This window comes from Euprymna scolopes, chromosome 45, assembly GCF_053919585.1.
Source record: "Euprymna scolopes isolate OS-2025 chromosome 45, ASM5391958v1, whole genome shotgun sequence".
Lineage (NCBI taxonomy): Eukaryota > Metazoa > Mollusca > Cephalopoda > Sepiida > Sepiolidae > Euprymna > Euprymna scolopes.
Window position 1 is genome coordinate 46,396,882 of NC_136526.1, and position 16,520 is coordinate 46,413,401.

At 34.8% G+C, this 16,520-nt stretch overlaps 1 protein-coding gene across 1 annotated transcript; it reads left to right on the forward strand.

Annotated features, from left to right (window-relative positions):
* The first annotated feature begins 925 nt into the window (after positions 1-925).
* On the forward strand, positions 926-14,587 carry LOC145269521 (uncharacterized). Its single transcript, XM_080125274.1, has 2 exons — positions 926-1,754; positions 7,093-14,587. Exon 2 carries the CDS (start codon positions 8,678-8,680, stop codon positions 11,072-11,074), a length of 2,397 nt encoding a protein of 798 aa, XP_079981400.1. The 5' UTR covers positions 926-1,754; positions 7,093-8,677; the 3' UTR covers positions 11,075-14,587.
* The last annotated feature ends 1,933 nt before the right edge of the window (positions 14,588-16,520 follow it).

Here is a 16,520-nt window from a genome sequence, read left to right on the forward strand (position 1 = left end):
TGTTATCCCTTAATCAGATAAAGGCTAAATATCGCCCTTGGACTATATACATATATATGGAAGGGAAGGGATGTCATAATATAGGCTAAGAGACTATTAGTCGCCTAGAGTTATGCCCCTTGGCCCGTGACGTATGAATCTCGTCCGCCATTGTTTCTCAGTGCAACGTTTACTACTAGACAATAAAGAACGCATTTTACACCACCTTCGAGTCTGTTTATCAATGCTTCCAAAGTATGTATTATCACGACAGAACCTACAAAAAGATTATGATAAACCAGTTTTCAAAACTAGGTCCTTTTATTATTTCCCGCATCATTAATCGTACCTAATATGTGTTACTGTGCAGTTTTAGGCATCAAACAAATCACAGTTGATTAATTAAATATACAAAAATATATGTTGACGTGGAATTAGCATAGTAACCCTGTTGGCGACACTTTGAATATATATGGTTATAGTCAGCTAAGGTACTTCCTAATTTTCAGCGCAGTGCTACTGGAAGCAGTGACAAGGCAAATCAGTTTTTTTTTTTCATTGTTCTTTAGTATTTCTATTGTAAAGCGATTTACTGAAATAAAAGGGCGTTATTGAAAAATATACAGACAAAAATAACACAATTTGCACCTTTTTATAAAAAAAAAAAAATTTTTAAATAAAAGTTTTTATTTTATTAAAATTTTACAAGAAATATATGTTTATGGAATTATAAAAATTAGTTCTTTTTTAATTTTAAAAATAAAAGTTTCTTTTTTTTAATTTATATAATAAATATACGTTTATGAAAGTATATAAACACAGCTATTAAAATTAAAATAAAATTTCAAACATCATAAATTTTTTTTTTTTTTTAAACTATCCAAGATAATAAAAGCGAAGGAACTCATTTGCCTTGTCACCGCTTCCGGTAGCGCTCCGCAGAAAATTAAGCAGTGTGTTAGCTGACTATAATCAAAAATATATATGCAAGTACTAATTTCATTCTTATTTAATAAGATGTTAGTGCACTTACTGATCCGCGCTAGTTTTTAAATCGTATTTCCAAGTTTAATTAAAGTTTTATGATATGTTTTTTTAAAATTCAATTGTAAGGTATAGAATAGTTATAAAACACCCTATCCTCCCCATGTTAAGAATGGCTTTTTAAATAATAACGTTATTATTTCCGCACTAGTACCTTTAATAAATACATAAATTCAATATTCTCACTTCTATTTTGATTTTCTTTTCAAAAGATTCTCTTTCAAGAGGGTGTCCTACTGCAAGAGACACCAGGGTCGGAAAATAGGATTGACAAATCAGCGCCCCTGAGGAGGGGCATTCTGACCTGCAGAAAGACCCGTCGGCATTCCTGGCGAGGGCGCTTCCACTTCAGGCGATTAACAATAAGCTAACCTAGACTAACCTTCCTAAACGTTAACGCAGTGCTTGAGGGGGGGGGGCGGGGTGAACCTCCTCGAACTGCACAGAACAAAACTCCCACTGCAAAATCAACATAGATCCGATCATTACAGGAATTGTCTAATCTCTGCTGATTTTTTTTTTTTTGAGCGGGGGGGGGGTCCAGGATAACCAGGGTATAGATTAAATTTTCTCATTTAATTTTAAATTTCTCAGACAAAAAAATAAAACAAAAGAGAAGAGCCGTTTCCAAGGGAAATAACTCCGTCTTAAAACTATGAGTTCCGGTTGTTAAAGAAACCAAGAAACTAAGATTTTTTTTTAATCATTTCACCGAATTCGTTTGTCGAAACGTAAGTATAACGATATTATTATTTGTTGATCTTGCTGTTTTTCGGTGAATCTGCGTTTTATTTGTAATGGGTGCTAAAGATAAATTCAAAAGAAGTTTAATTTATTAGTTTCACAATGAACTGTCGTTTTTCGAGTTGACTTTTATAAGAAAAATAGGGTTTGTATTACTGTACACATAGATTCAAAAAAGTTGTCACAAAACAAATATATAACAAATAAATGTTATCAAAGGCAAGATAAGTTACTTTTCTACCAAACTGGATATATTTTTTGTGTTTTTATTCAATGTGACATGTTTATTCAGCTCGAAAAACATACATTGTTTACCGATGTAATAACGTTTTTTAAGCTGTTGACACACTCATGTTTTAAAAATCCAATAAAAATCAAATAATAGTCATATTTTCCTGAAATTTTTTATATTTATTTATTATTATTAAAATTAAATAAACTTACATATTAAAAGTAGGTTTCATTAAATAGAGGATTTTTTTTAGGTGTTCTACCCCCCCCCATATTTCATGTTACGAAAACTAAATAAAATAAATGTAGGTCGATAAAAATTTCAACATTTTTTAAAGCTGAAAAGATCAAATAACTAAAAAATAGTTATTTTTATATATATATATATATATATATATATATATATATATAAAAAATCCTATTATTTTTTCACTTACCTTACAGTTGTAAATAAAATTGGACATAAAATCAATATTATTATGTTAAAAATATAAAATAAACCATTTTTCTTGATTTTTTTTTCTTCTCAGTAATATAATTGTTTGAATTACAACAAAAACAGAACAGAATTTTAAAAATTAATTATTTTAAGAAAGCTTTAGATGATATATTCAAATATTATGCGATTTGAAGTTTAAACAGATTTTTTTTATATAATAGTTTTCCAATAATAAAAAAAATATATCCATATAATAGAATATGTGACTCTTGAGATAATAAAAATTGCAAAACCAAAATCGACCAAAAAAATTCGTTTGGATTTGATTATTTAAAATGCAGAGGTAATAATCAAAATTTGCGCCGTTTTTTTTTTTCCAAAAAAGTATGGAGGTCTGTAAGCGACATCATCTTTAGATACGTGTATCAACCGAACAGGTTATACTTAATTTAATTGTCTGTATACTTAAATTAAAAATCTATTTGTTTTATAAAAGGTAAGTCTTATATTGTTTTTTTTATCCATATTTTTATTGTACATTTTATTTATTCATAAATTTCTGCATGAATGATCTTCCATAGAAATTGACCCAAACTATAAACACACGAAATGATGACGTCACTAATTAATGTGTGTAATGATGACGTTCTACACAACAATTTGGATATGCCTATACATCCACTTCCACAATTTTCTTTAAAATGATGACTTTTATTAATAGGTTTTCAACTATGCTGAATACAAAAATCACATTTAAATTTTGCAGAGACAAGTAGTTATCATGATATAAAGACCTGTATTATGCAATGTATTTCTCTATTGGCCATGTTTTTATGCAGAGAAGTAAACTTGTGAAGAGAAGGGCAAAATAAACTAGCAATAATTAAAAAAAAAATTTTAGTGTACGAAAATAAAAAAAAATTCAAGATGAAAATCGTGTTTACATAATTGATGCTTTAAAATAATGTTCCCAGGTAGTAAGCATTCCGAACGTGAAAACATACCCGCATTTAATAAATCTAGCAAAAATTAACTAATGGTCAGATTTTCATGAAATTTTCGATACTTTTTCATTTTAGAATGAAATTACATATAAAATACAGTTTCCATAAAATATAGGAGGAGAAATATTTTTTTAGTGCGTGTTCCCTCTACCCTCTACTCCTATTTACTTTTTCAAAATTTGAACAAAATATTTTTAAATTGACCAAAATTTATATTTATTATGAAACATAAGAGTTCAAATAAGTAAAACATATTTTTTTTAAAGTTTAAATCTGCATATTGAACAAACACTTACCTTGAAGTTGCAATTAAAAAATTGATATAAATTTGATATCATAGTTTTTTTTAAATCGCGTTTTTTCTAATTTCTCGTATTATATACTATAATCAGTTGAATTGCCAAGAAAAAAAAAAATCCTAAAAATCAATTTTTTTTAAAGATGATTAAAATTCTATTATTTCAAAATGTTCCGTTACAAAATAGATTTCTAATTAATAGTGTTTAAATTTTATTTTTGTTTTAACAAAATACCGTATGTATTAAGTATGACATTAAATTCATTTTAAAAAAATTAAGTAAAATGAATTCGACACTAATCTTCATCTAATCTTAGGATTAGACCGTCTGAAGATCATGTGTGAAACCATGGTAGCTGTATAAAAACAAAACCTTTTGATTAAGCTTTGTCTGAAAATGTTATAGTTTTTGTTTATTCCTAAATTGCCAAATAGCTCTGGTTGAACCATCCAGTTGATTTAATACCTGAAATATTTCTGGTCATCCGATTGGCCCAATTTAACTCCACCTTTTTTTTTTTCACATATCTTTGGTGGTAGTAAGTAAATACACTTTAAAGTCTAAGCCTTTAGCTTTATACACACACACACACACACACACACACACACACACACACACACACACAATGTATGCGTGTGTATATCATTTATTTTTGTGTATATTTCTCAATTTTGTCCCTTACTTTTGGACGTACCTATTTTGAAAATAAATAAATAATTGTTATAATTCTTTTTCCATCCTTTGCAAATTATTCAAATTTTAGTATTGATAACGACTACCGGTTGTCAAAATTTCAGCTTTTCACAGTTGTTATTTCTAACAGATATTAGGTTTTAAAATTATGTCCCTTAAACAGTTCACTTCTTGTAAGTAAAAAAAATCGAAGCCAAAACCAAAGACAGTGGGTCAAGTATGATAACCATTAGACCAGCTTGACACAATCTATAAAATGTGTTCTTTAAACCTACTTATTCTTAACATAAAGAAGCTGTCATGTTTTCTAGCTGTGCACATGTATTCATGAAACAGTTGACAAACATATAAGTCTGATGACACCCATGTACAGTCCTGGATATGACCTTAAACTATATCCGATGGTGAAGCCCCAGCTTGTGGGCTTTGGGGAGTGTGGAGCCACCCTTTAATTGCCATTGCTCCCAGGTACACTCTAACCCGGAGTGGTAGTACCTGTTAGGGTCCCAACTATGGGTTAAATAGAAACCCACGAAAAAAAAAATATATATATTCTATTAAAAAAATTTTCTTCAAAATTACTTCATTCAGCATTAAATAACCTGAAAAGGGTTGATATGCCGTAAAACGAAAACAACCAACCAACAGCCATGTACAAATTTTTTACTTTTCACTCCTTAGCAGCCCTTCTTTCTGAATGAAAACTGATTAAAAAGTTTTGCCCATGTCTGATCCTTATACCAAATTTCAAGTCTGTAGATTAAAAATTAAGTATAAAGGTTCACACATGCCACACCCATACACACACACACACACACACACACACACACACACACACACACATTCTCACTTTTATAGATATACTAGCGTGGGTGCCCGGATGTTTGTAGGTGTGTGTTGAGAAAAAAAAGTTTTTGTAGGCAGGTAGGCTTGAATCCGAACCCTTGACGCAAAGGTGGAAAAGAAAGTGTTAATATAACCTGGCATCTTACCGCTCGGCCACGAAGGGACAGGAACTGAAAAGCGTTCTAATTTAGTAACAGGCGTGTAAATTTAATGAAGTCAAACATTATACCATACCGGAATGAAATGACGCACTTAACTTTGGCTGCAAAAAACCAGCACCCCATAAAAAGGGGAGTGTCCAAATGAATAGCAATTGTCTGATATAAGGGGTTTCAAAGCTCATTGCTTTTCTGGACGTCTCTGCCATGCGTGCTAGGGAGAAGTGTTTGCTACGTATTCAGTTTCGCTTTTGTACTGAAAAGCCAAACAAACATGCGGAGAGCAAAAAAATGCGAAAATAGCGTGTAAAAGTCGCCCAAATAAAAGATACACATGACCTTGTTTTGTAGGTCGTAGATATTATAATCTAGGTAGCATATAAAAGGTTCTAAGAATCAGTGACCCCCTCCCCCGAGCCCCCCACTCCAAAGTTTTTGCCGGACATACACAAAATGTGAACACCCTAACACACATGTTGCCTTTTATATAAATTGCTCAGTTTGATTGATTAAGAAGTTGGAAAGGTTCCAAACCTGAATTATAAGCTTGAAATGTATATTTTATTCAATGATATATATGATTTCATGTATCCATATATATACTAGCAGAAGTACCCGTCGTTGACTGCGTTCATAAACAGCCTACAGAAAATGGACTGTAATTGATGAAAGTATGATAGGTTATGAAAAGGAGGGGGTTGTAAAGAGATAGGTTTTGATATTCAAAAATTTTTCCCTAAGCAAAAATATGATGAAAGTAAAGATAATTTTCGCAAAAATATATTTTTTATATCAACTTTGTTTCCATTCGTAGCCAAGAGTGACCAAAAAAATGATGTTTCCTTACAAAGAGAAAATGTTATCTATATAATAATAATATAAATATACAAGAAATAAATGTTACCATAGTCAATAAAAGTTACTGCATTCTGTGTTAACAATTTAAGAGAGTTCCATAAGCGTAAGGAATATTTATAAACATATTTTAATGTTTTCCGTTATTTTGTTCTTGAGGAATATTCGATTATGGCATGCATAGTTTATATAAAAATTCATTTAAATAGTTATCACCTCAAATTTCGTTTTAATTTCGGTTCGCTGAAATTATTTCAAGTAAAGAGCATTAGAAACTATTTCAAAACAAAAAAAAAACATGAACTGAAGTTTTATTGACTATGGTAACATTTATTTCTTGTATATTTATTTTTTCGGGTAGTCGTTTGTTGACTTTTCTGCTAAACGCTCTTACTAAATAATATCGACGAAATATCAAAAAACAAAGAAACAAAAATAGTTTGGAAAAATAATGAAGCTTTACTTATTTTAGTAAAATAATCTGAAACAGCAAAATGGGATATTAAAAAAGTAAACACGTAATTACTTTAGTTTTTTAAAGCAAAGAATCGATATAAATATGAATGAGAAGAAAATGGTGCCCTTTTCAAGCAGAACAGCTTCGTTTCAGATTTACAGTATTGAACGGTGTAGTATTGCATCGTCGGATTCAGGGTTGTACTATTGTTGAGATGTTTTATGCACACTTTTACCTTTTCTGTTTTTGTTTTCCATGTTTTTTGTAGTATTAGAAAATTACAAAAGAAAACTGTTTTTGTTAATATTTTTTTTGTTAATACAATGTTGTTTGCTATTTGCAGGTGCAGATTCTTTTGTTTTCTATGAACATCCAGCACGGACACTGAGCTCATAATATTATTGTACCATCTTCAGACAGAATAGTCTGCAATAAATGAATTAATGAACATTTTCTTATTTCAATATCAGTTTTACAGGATATCGCAGAACAAATGCAAAAAAAAAATGAATAAAACCGGACATAAACCATTTTCTTGTAAATACATTTCCGCATATACATATAATGAAATCTTAAACCATTATATTTCCTTTTTGAATTATATAAATTCAGATTTTGGTATATTTTTACACTTTAAAACTCACATTTAAATAAATGAATGTTACCATTTTATTTTTCAACTTACAGGGAAACCCAATGTTGCCCGGGTCTGAAGATGTGGTATAGTAATCCTATTGAACAAGTAAACTCCCCCCTCAAAAAAATGAGTACCCGTGCATGCACACAAAAAATAGATTAACCGCACTAATCAGGTTCAAACTTGTAATGCAAAAGAGGAAAGGAAGGTGAAATGCGTTAGGTGTCTCACCCACGCGACTTGTGACATCACGTGCCTTCGAAATAATATCTTTCAGATGATCGCAAGACATAAATGACTTTGCAAAAATGTCAACGCAAAAACTGACCCCTCCTTGCAAAACACAGCCCATTGAGAGGCAAAGAATTTTTGGCTAATTTTTCGATATTTGTCGTCTAAGAGATGGATCTTTCTAACGATACCAATTTTGTCAGTGTTCATTGCGTGTGTTGAAAGTTTTTGCGAGGCATACAAACAAACAAACAGACAACTAGATGGATAAACATAAGTGATAATATTTTCTGTTTTGCATGCTAATGGATTAAAATATCTGAAAATATTTTTCTTAAACCTTTTTGGTTCACCCTATGAAGGAGAACGCTAGTTAGCAATGGAGAGAATGTATTTTCATGTGAAGTGTGTGGATCGAAAAATAACATTGTCGAAAACATGGAAACACTTTAAAAAATATTTTGTTCAACATTTAACAAAAATAAACATGCAAATTAGATGATAGCAAACAGAATAAAAACCACAATCAAACATGCATGATAATATTACTAGCAGGGCTACCCGGCGTTGCTCGGGACCGTATAAACAATGAAAAAACAAAAGCAGATATTGAATATATGTTTTATTCTTAGGGGAGAGGAATCTTTCATCTCTATGTATTATTTGTTTTATCTACCCTAGGACTGGTATTGTTCATGTTTTATCCCTAGCGTAGGTAATTTACAGCATGTATATGAAATTGTTTTACCTTAGGGAGAAGAGAACAGGTAATATACAACATAATGTGTCTATATTACATCCCTGGCAACGCCTAGAAACCAGCTAGAACATGTATTTCAGTCAATCTTTATTACATCCTGGGCTATGCCGGGAAACCAGCTAATCTCTATTTAGTGACTTGACCACCAAAATACCTCCCTAAGTGTGTCCTTTCTTTTGAACTTATTAGATATAGGTATCTAGAAATTTGTGTTTTGCATTTAAATGTACTAAAATATCTGGAACCATATTTTTATTAAACGTTTTTTGTTCAGCATTTAAAAAAACAAAAAAAAACACCATGTCGAACAAAACCACAGAAGTTAGCAAGGGAGACAACCCATTTTCATGTGAACTGTGTGCATCAACGTTCACGCAGATTTCTGATGTGCGTCGCCACATGCGCGTGCACACTGGCGAGAAACCGTTTTCATGTGAAATCTGCAACATTTCATTCTCCCACAAATCGAACATGAAACGACATTTACGCGTTCACACGGGCGACAAGCCGTTCACATGCAATGTCTGCGCGCGATCATTTTCACAACGTGCAACGCTTAAAATGCACATGCACACACACACCGGCGCCAAACCGTTTCCCTGTAAAGAGTGCGGTGCCTGCTTTTCGCAGGTGTCGACGTTGAACGAACATTTGCGTGTGCATTCGAGCGAAAGGCCGTTCCGCTGCGATTGTTGTGATTCCTCATTTTTCGATAAATCAAATCTGAAACGTCACATGCGCGTCCATACGCGTGAGAAACCATTTTCCTGTCAGGTTTGCGGATCTGCATTTTCCCAGCAATCAGATCTGACGCGGCATCTTCGAACACACACCGGTGAGAAGCCGTTTTCCTGTAGTGTTTGCGGATCTGCGTTCAGGCAAAAACAACACCTGCAAGTGCATGAGCGCATACACCTAGAATCAAAGCCATTCCCGTGCACCATTTGTGATGCAGCGTATTTGGATAATTCCGCTTTGAAAAGACACATGTCTAAGCATGTTGAAAAGAAGGCGTTAACCTGTACGTTTTGTGAGCGTACATTTTCGGATCAGTCTGCTTTAAAAGCACACATACAAATACATACAGAAGAGGAACAATTTCTGTGTACCATATGCAATGAGTCATTTTCAGATAATTCTGCTTTGGAAATGCACAGGCCTATGCACATTAAAACAGAGTCTTTTGCCTGTACATTTTGTGAGCGTACATTCTCGGATCAGTCCACTTTAAAAGCACACATACAAATACACACAGAAGAGAAACAATTTTCATGTACTATATGCGATGAGTCATTTGTGGATAATTCTGCTTTGGAAAGACACATGTCTGGGCACATTAAAAAGGATTCTTTTAGTTGTACGTTTTGTGATTGTTCATTTTCGGATCCGACCGCTTTGGAAGCACACAAACAAACGCACATGGAAGAGAAACAATTTTCGTGTACTATATGTGATGAGTCATTTGTGGATAATTCTGCTTTGGAAAGACACATGGCTGAGCACATTAAAAAGGATTCTTTTAGTTGTACGTTTTGTGAGTGTTCATTTTCGGATCCGACCGCTTTGAAAGCACACAAGAAAACCCACATGGAAGAGAAAGAATTTTCATGTACTATATGTGATGAGTCATTTATGGATAATTCTGCTTTGGAAATGCACATGTCTAAGCATGATGAAAAGGATTCTTTTGTCTGTACATTTTGTGAGCATACATTTTCGGACGAATCCGCTTTGAAAGCACACATACAGACACACTCCGAAGAAAAGCCTTATTTGTGCATAGTGTGCAACTCGGCATTTTCTGACAAATCAAATTTAAAAAGACACGCACGCATTCACAGTGAGGAGAAGCCTTTTTTCTGTCAGATTTGCGGATCTTCCTTTTCCCAGCAATCGGATTTGACCCGGCATCTTCGGACGCACACCGGGGAGAAACCATATTCCTGTCACGTCTGTGGCTCATCCTTCACGCAGGAAACTCATCTGAAAACACACGTCCGCAGCCACACAGGGGAGCGACCCTTTTCTTGTGTTGTTTGTCATGCTTCGTTTGCGGATAAATCCAACTTGATAATCCATCTTCGAACACACACTGGAGAGAAACCATTTCCGTGCACAGTTTGCCCATCTGCGTTTCCCCACAAGTCCAAGCTCGATCGACACATGTGTGTGCACACTGGCGAGAAATTATTCTCCTGCACGATCTGCGATGCTAAATTCACACAGCAGTCAACGTTAAAAGGTCACATGCGTAAACATGAACGGTCATACGTGTGTCAGATTTGTGGATCGTCATTTTCTTGGAAAATCACGTTGAAGCGACACGTGCGCATTCATAGCGGCGACAAACCATTTGCTTGTGACATCTGCGGATGCGCATTTGCACGTCAATCGCATTTGCGAAAACACATTCGCGTGCACACACGTGAGAAGCCGTACGTGTGTCAGGTTTGTGGATCGTCGTTTTCGGATCAGTCAAATCGGACAATTCACATGCGCATTCACACGGGGGAGAAGCCGTTCAAATGCAAGGTTTGCATTCGCGCATTTTCCGACAAGTCGAATCTCAACAGACACATGAGAACCCACACGGGGGAAAAGCCATATTCGTGTGAAATGTGCAACTCATCATTTTCGCAGGAATCAAATTTAAAGAGACATATGCATGTGCACACTGAACATCAAACGGAAAAGTGACGGCGTTCTACGGCAAAGACATACAGGCGGGCAGATACATAAAAGACAAGGCCAGCAAGCCAGATATAGTAATATGAAACAAGCCCGAAAGAACTGCATTTATTATCGACGTCACAGTTCCAACAACTTTGGCCTTAATAGAGCAGAACGGGAAAAGATAACAAAATATCAGGATCTAAAAACAACATGGTCTCTTAAAGAAATAAACAATACCAATTGTGACGGGAGGAACTAGCTTAATAAAAAAGAACTTTCAGAAATACTTAGAAGCAATCCCTGGAAGACCAAGCTGTAAGGAAATACAGATAGCAGCCATAAAGGGAACAGTGTCTATTCTTAAATGAACCCTCGGATATAAATTTAAACTGTAATAGAATCAAGTGTTAACCTCAGGAAGGAGCCCCTTGATCTGTTCATACTAACAAAAGTAAAATAAAAAAAAAAATGAAAAGAAACTGGAATCTTAGGGAGATATCAATCATACCAATTATTATAGGTGTCACCGGGCTTATGGAGAAGAACCTGAAGTCCTAGCTAACTAATATTCCTAGTGAATCAGGGCAAAGGAGATCCAGAAAATTGCACTTAAGGGAACAAGATACTAAAAAGAGCTCTCGGTTTCAATTATAAGCAGTGCAATGTTGGCAGCTGGTTTGGCTGCCCCATAGCCAACATTACAATTTTCAAAGGATGACAATTCAAAAAAAAAAAAAAAGCGGGGAGTAGAAACGCTAGTTGATGGTCAGTAACTCTAAAAGGTTTCCTTAAAAACATCTGCCATTCAGTTTTATTTATAAAGTTATGGCCTTCGGTGTGGTCTCAAGTGAGGACCACATCATGTGACTCCACATCTTCAAAGTCTGCTTGAAAGTCAACACCAAAGTGTACCCAAAGTGTGCTTGAAAGTCAACACCAAAGTGTACCTGAAGAGTGTGGTGACCCCCTGGTGCAATCAGGGTGGCCGCTAACAGACCCTGGGTGTGGCAGCAGGACTCGGTAGCACAAAGAAACCTAAGCTTAGCTTCAGAAGGAGTGCTACGACTTTGTACCCTTCTCTCACTAGACTTGTGAAAAGGGCATGCTCCCAGTTCCGGACCCGTATCGAGACAGTGATTGCGGCTGAAGGTGGCTATATTAAATAGATGTCAGCTACACTGCATAATCAAGTTACGTGAATTGATTTTTTTTTTCAATAAAAGTTTTAAAATAAAGCTGTAGTGTTGTTTTCTTTAGGGCGACAACTTTATCTGCTATGCCTATGTAATGCCTAGAACTACATAGTTAGAAAATGGAACTGTTAAACTTTACATATGCTAGCTTAACAGAGCTGAAAGACTGAAAATACCAACATGTACAACACACGAAAAGAAAATGGAATCTTCGTCATTCCAGTAATTATAGGAACATGACGAAAAAAGAATTTTAATCTAATTATTTCTTTTCCTAGCAATCAAATTCGAAGAGACATATGCATGTGCACACTATGGCTAGCTCACAAGCTTCTCCAGGTGATATTACTTCAAGTAATAGCACAATGCTGGATACTCCACCAGACTAGATAAATTCTTGTCCTGGAATCCAATAAGACCAAGAAACCAAAACAAAAGATAATTCCACTACAACACATGAAAATGGTTAATTGGGGAGAGAAAAATTCTTTTCAATTTCTTTACTAACTCGGTGTTTGAGAGATAAAGAACTTTAATGGAACATTCAAATATATATGTATCTCCTATAGATTTCAAATGTTAGCCCCAGGTAGTGGGCCCCTTGATTTCTGAGAACTTCGAATGAAGTAAAATGAAACTAAAAAATCACAAGTGCAGGTTCTGCCACTTGACGATTGAGAGTTGAGCTACCTAATGTCTGCAGATGCCATTTCACACTGCCCGCCACAATAAAGTATGTAACTACCTCTCTTGGAAGATTATTTCAAAGATGCAGCTTAGCAGATCCTCAACCATCTGGGAGCCTTACACCATCATCACCAATAACATCAAACAGAAAATGTGCCCACTAGGTGAAGAGTAGAAACCCCAAGTTATCTCCCTTGGACTCTGTCAAGTGCTGTTAGAAATTATCTCCCTTGATTTGTAATTTTAATGATGTGTACTTCCTGTTGAATTTATATATGAGGTGCCTTCAATAAGTGTCCAGACTTTTTTATACAGGCATTTAAAATTGTCATTGACTTTTGAAAATGCATTATGTTATAGCTATAGCTTATGAGATTACTAACCAATTTTTATGATTTTCAGGTTAAAATAAACAGACAGCAGGAATTGGAATACACCCTACTAAAGCCTGATTGTTACAGCTGGTGAATTTCAAAAATGCAATCTGGACATAAGAACACGTTAGAAGAACAATATGCAATAAAATTCTTGTTTTTAAATTGGAAAAAAAATGCCACAGAAACGTATGGAATGCTTCAGACTGCTTTTGGACCATCTTGCATGAATTGAGCATCAGGTTTTTTTTGATAAAAAAGAGACAGCAGAGGCAAGGAGTTTGTGAGATGGTGAGAGGAGTAAGGAAGTCAGAAACGAGAGTTGATTGGCCAAATAAAGAATTACATGGATAAGGACGGTCGTGTATCTAGAGACAATAAGTGCACAATTTGATGTCAGTGTGGGAACTGTACATACAATTATTGGCGAGGAACTGGAGATGCAAAAGGTTTGTGCAAAGTTTGTCTCAAGGGTGCTCAGAGAAGATCAGACAGAAAAACGATGTCAAAACAGGGAGATGGTCGAGCTGATCAATTCAGATGCTGCCGTTCTTGGTTCTCTGTTGTAATGAAAGCTGAATCTACTGCTATGACCCAGTGACCAAGAGACAGAGTTCCCAGTGGAAGGATGCTGGCTCTCTTAGCCCCAAGAAGGTGAGGCAGAGCAAATCAACCCAGAAACTTACGAAGGTCCCTTTTTTGACAGCATAGGCATGATCTACATACACTGGTTTTCCATTGGACAGACAATCAACAAGAAATACTATGTTGAGGTTTTAAGGGAGTTCAGGAAGAGATTCTATCGGAAGAGGCCAGCATTCTTCATATTGGATCAGTGGCATTTCCACTAGGACAATGCACCAGTCTACAACTCAATCCTTGTCACAGACTATTTGACCAAGGTGGACATCAAGATAGTTCCTCACCCTCCCTATAGTCCAGACCTTGCTGCATGTGACTTTTAGTTATTCCCTAAGCTCAAGGAAAATCTTAGAGGCTGTTGGTGTGAGACAATTGAATAGATTAAAGAGGCTGTTACAAAGATCATTGACATGCTCACACAAAAGGACTTTCATGGGGCCTTCCAGAAGTTGTTGGAGCGGTACAAGTGCATTACAGCCAGAGGAGATTACTTTGAAGGGAACTACAGCTTCATGTGTGTACTATTAATAAAAGTGCCCATACAAAAAACGTGTGGATACTTATTTAAGGAAACTTGTATAAGCAGTGAGGTGACACGTATATTTCTCTTTTTCAACGTATAAATAAAAACTGTTCACATATTTCTGGTGTGTGTGTGTTATTGAAAAAGCCTTTCAAGCGTGTTTTTTATTTTTTATTTTTGTCTTTGATCAACAACTTCCACAAAGTCTATACAACGTATGTAATTAGTTGATTGATGGACTTTATGATTATCCAAGAGATGTCAGTATTTCTAATGGTTTCCTTAATGACATTTTTTTCCATTTAGTTTTAAGTTGGAAATAAGTCATCTACTATGACGATGCAATACCTACAGCTATGTGCTTAGAAAATGGAGCTGTTAAACTAGACATATTCATGCCCTTAGATCGAGCTTTCATCGCAGGTCACAAGAGCATCAAAAACTGTGGGATCTGAATTGATCAGCTCACCCATCTCCCTGCTGTTCTGATCTTCTCTAATATCGATTTTCTCTAATATTGATTTTCTATAATATTGATCTTCTCTAATATTGATCTTCTCTAATATCGATTTTCTCTAATATTGATCTTCTCTAATATTGATCTTCTCTAATATTGATTTTCTCTAATATCGATCTTCTCTAATATCGATCTTCTCTAATATTGATTTTCTCTAAGCACCCATGAGAGAAACACAAATTTTCGCATCTCCAATTCCTCAACCCTTGTAACAAAGCCAATTAGTTTATTAATGACATTGGTCTTCATTCAGTTTTATACAGGGTGCCCATAAAGTCTTGTGTGCACTTTAAAAAAATTATAACTTTACTAGCAAAGGCGGTGGAGGCAACGCCTGGCTTTGTCCCGGCATAAAATACGCTTAATTATGATATTTTAATTTCTTCAGATTTCATATATATTATTATAGAGTCGTGATTTTGAAAGTAAAAAAAAAAAAGGTATATAGATGCCATTAGCTAGAATCGAAACCGAGACTGTAGCATTCAAAGCTGGTGATGTTACCACTGTACCAACGTGACGTGCATATAAACTGATTAAAAATAAACTAAGATGAATGTACAAAATGTTTAACGATTTTTTTTTAAATTTTGACCCATTAAAAACAATTTTAACTAAAGACCCATAAAAGAACGGCCCATAAAAAATCCAATCATTTGAGGCCCCTAGTACCGCTCTGCAACTTTTAGTTTCGGAGGAGATAGTTTGAAAATGTGGAGACAGAGAGACAGACAGTTGTTTATATATTAGATTTGTATTTGAAGTTATCTGTAAAAAGGGATTAGAAAATAGAAAAAATATTTAATAAAGTTTTATCCACATTTAACTTTTCACATAACCTCCATCATGAGCAATACAAAAGTGTAACACAATTTTGAACCTCACAGAAAACATTTTCCGACTGCTTTACAGTAATGCCTGAAATCTATTCTCTATCTATATAAGAGCCAGGTACGTCCAAGGATGGAATACTGTTGCCACATCTGGGCAGGAGCTGCTAGAAAGGACTTGACCTGCCTTGATAGAGTTCAAAATAGATTTCGTAACCTCGTAGGAGATGTCCTTTTCTCTTCCTTGCAACCTCTATCTCACAGAAGAGATGTTGGGAGTTTGTCTCTGATGTATCTTTATTTTCATGGAAAGTGCTCGCCTGAGCTTCAATGTATGGTCCCCCCTCGCCAAACTTTCACAAGAAACACTCGTCTAGCTGTAAACACTATCAATAATTCCCCCCACTCTTCATCTGTGCCTAAACCTAAACGTAGATTCCATGAACAAAGCTTCTTTCTTAGAACTGCACGCCTGTGGAATTGTCTTCCGTTTTCCTGCTTTCCGGCTGACTACAATATGTTTGTGTTCAAGTCTAACGTAAATAAGTTCTTGATGAGCCGTTCCATATAAGTTATCAAATTTACCAAATTTTCATTACTAATGATTACTATATTGTCCAATTTCTACTGTACACTCTTTAACCCTTATCCTTGAGTGGCCTCTTGGCCTTGATAATGTGGTGATGCCTATGTAAAAAAAAAAT

Excerpts from the sequence above, each read along its gene's own strand:
- LOC145269521 (XM_080125274.1), top strand. The coding sequence starts at position 8,678 with ATGTCGAACAAAACCACAGAAGTTAGCAAGGGAGACAACCCATTTTCA.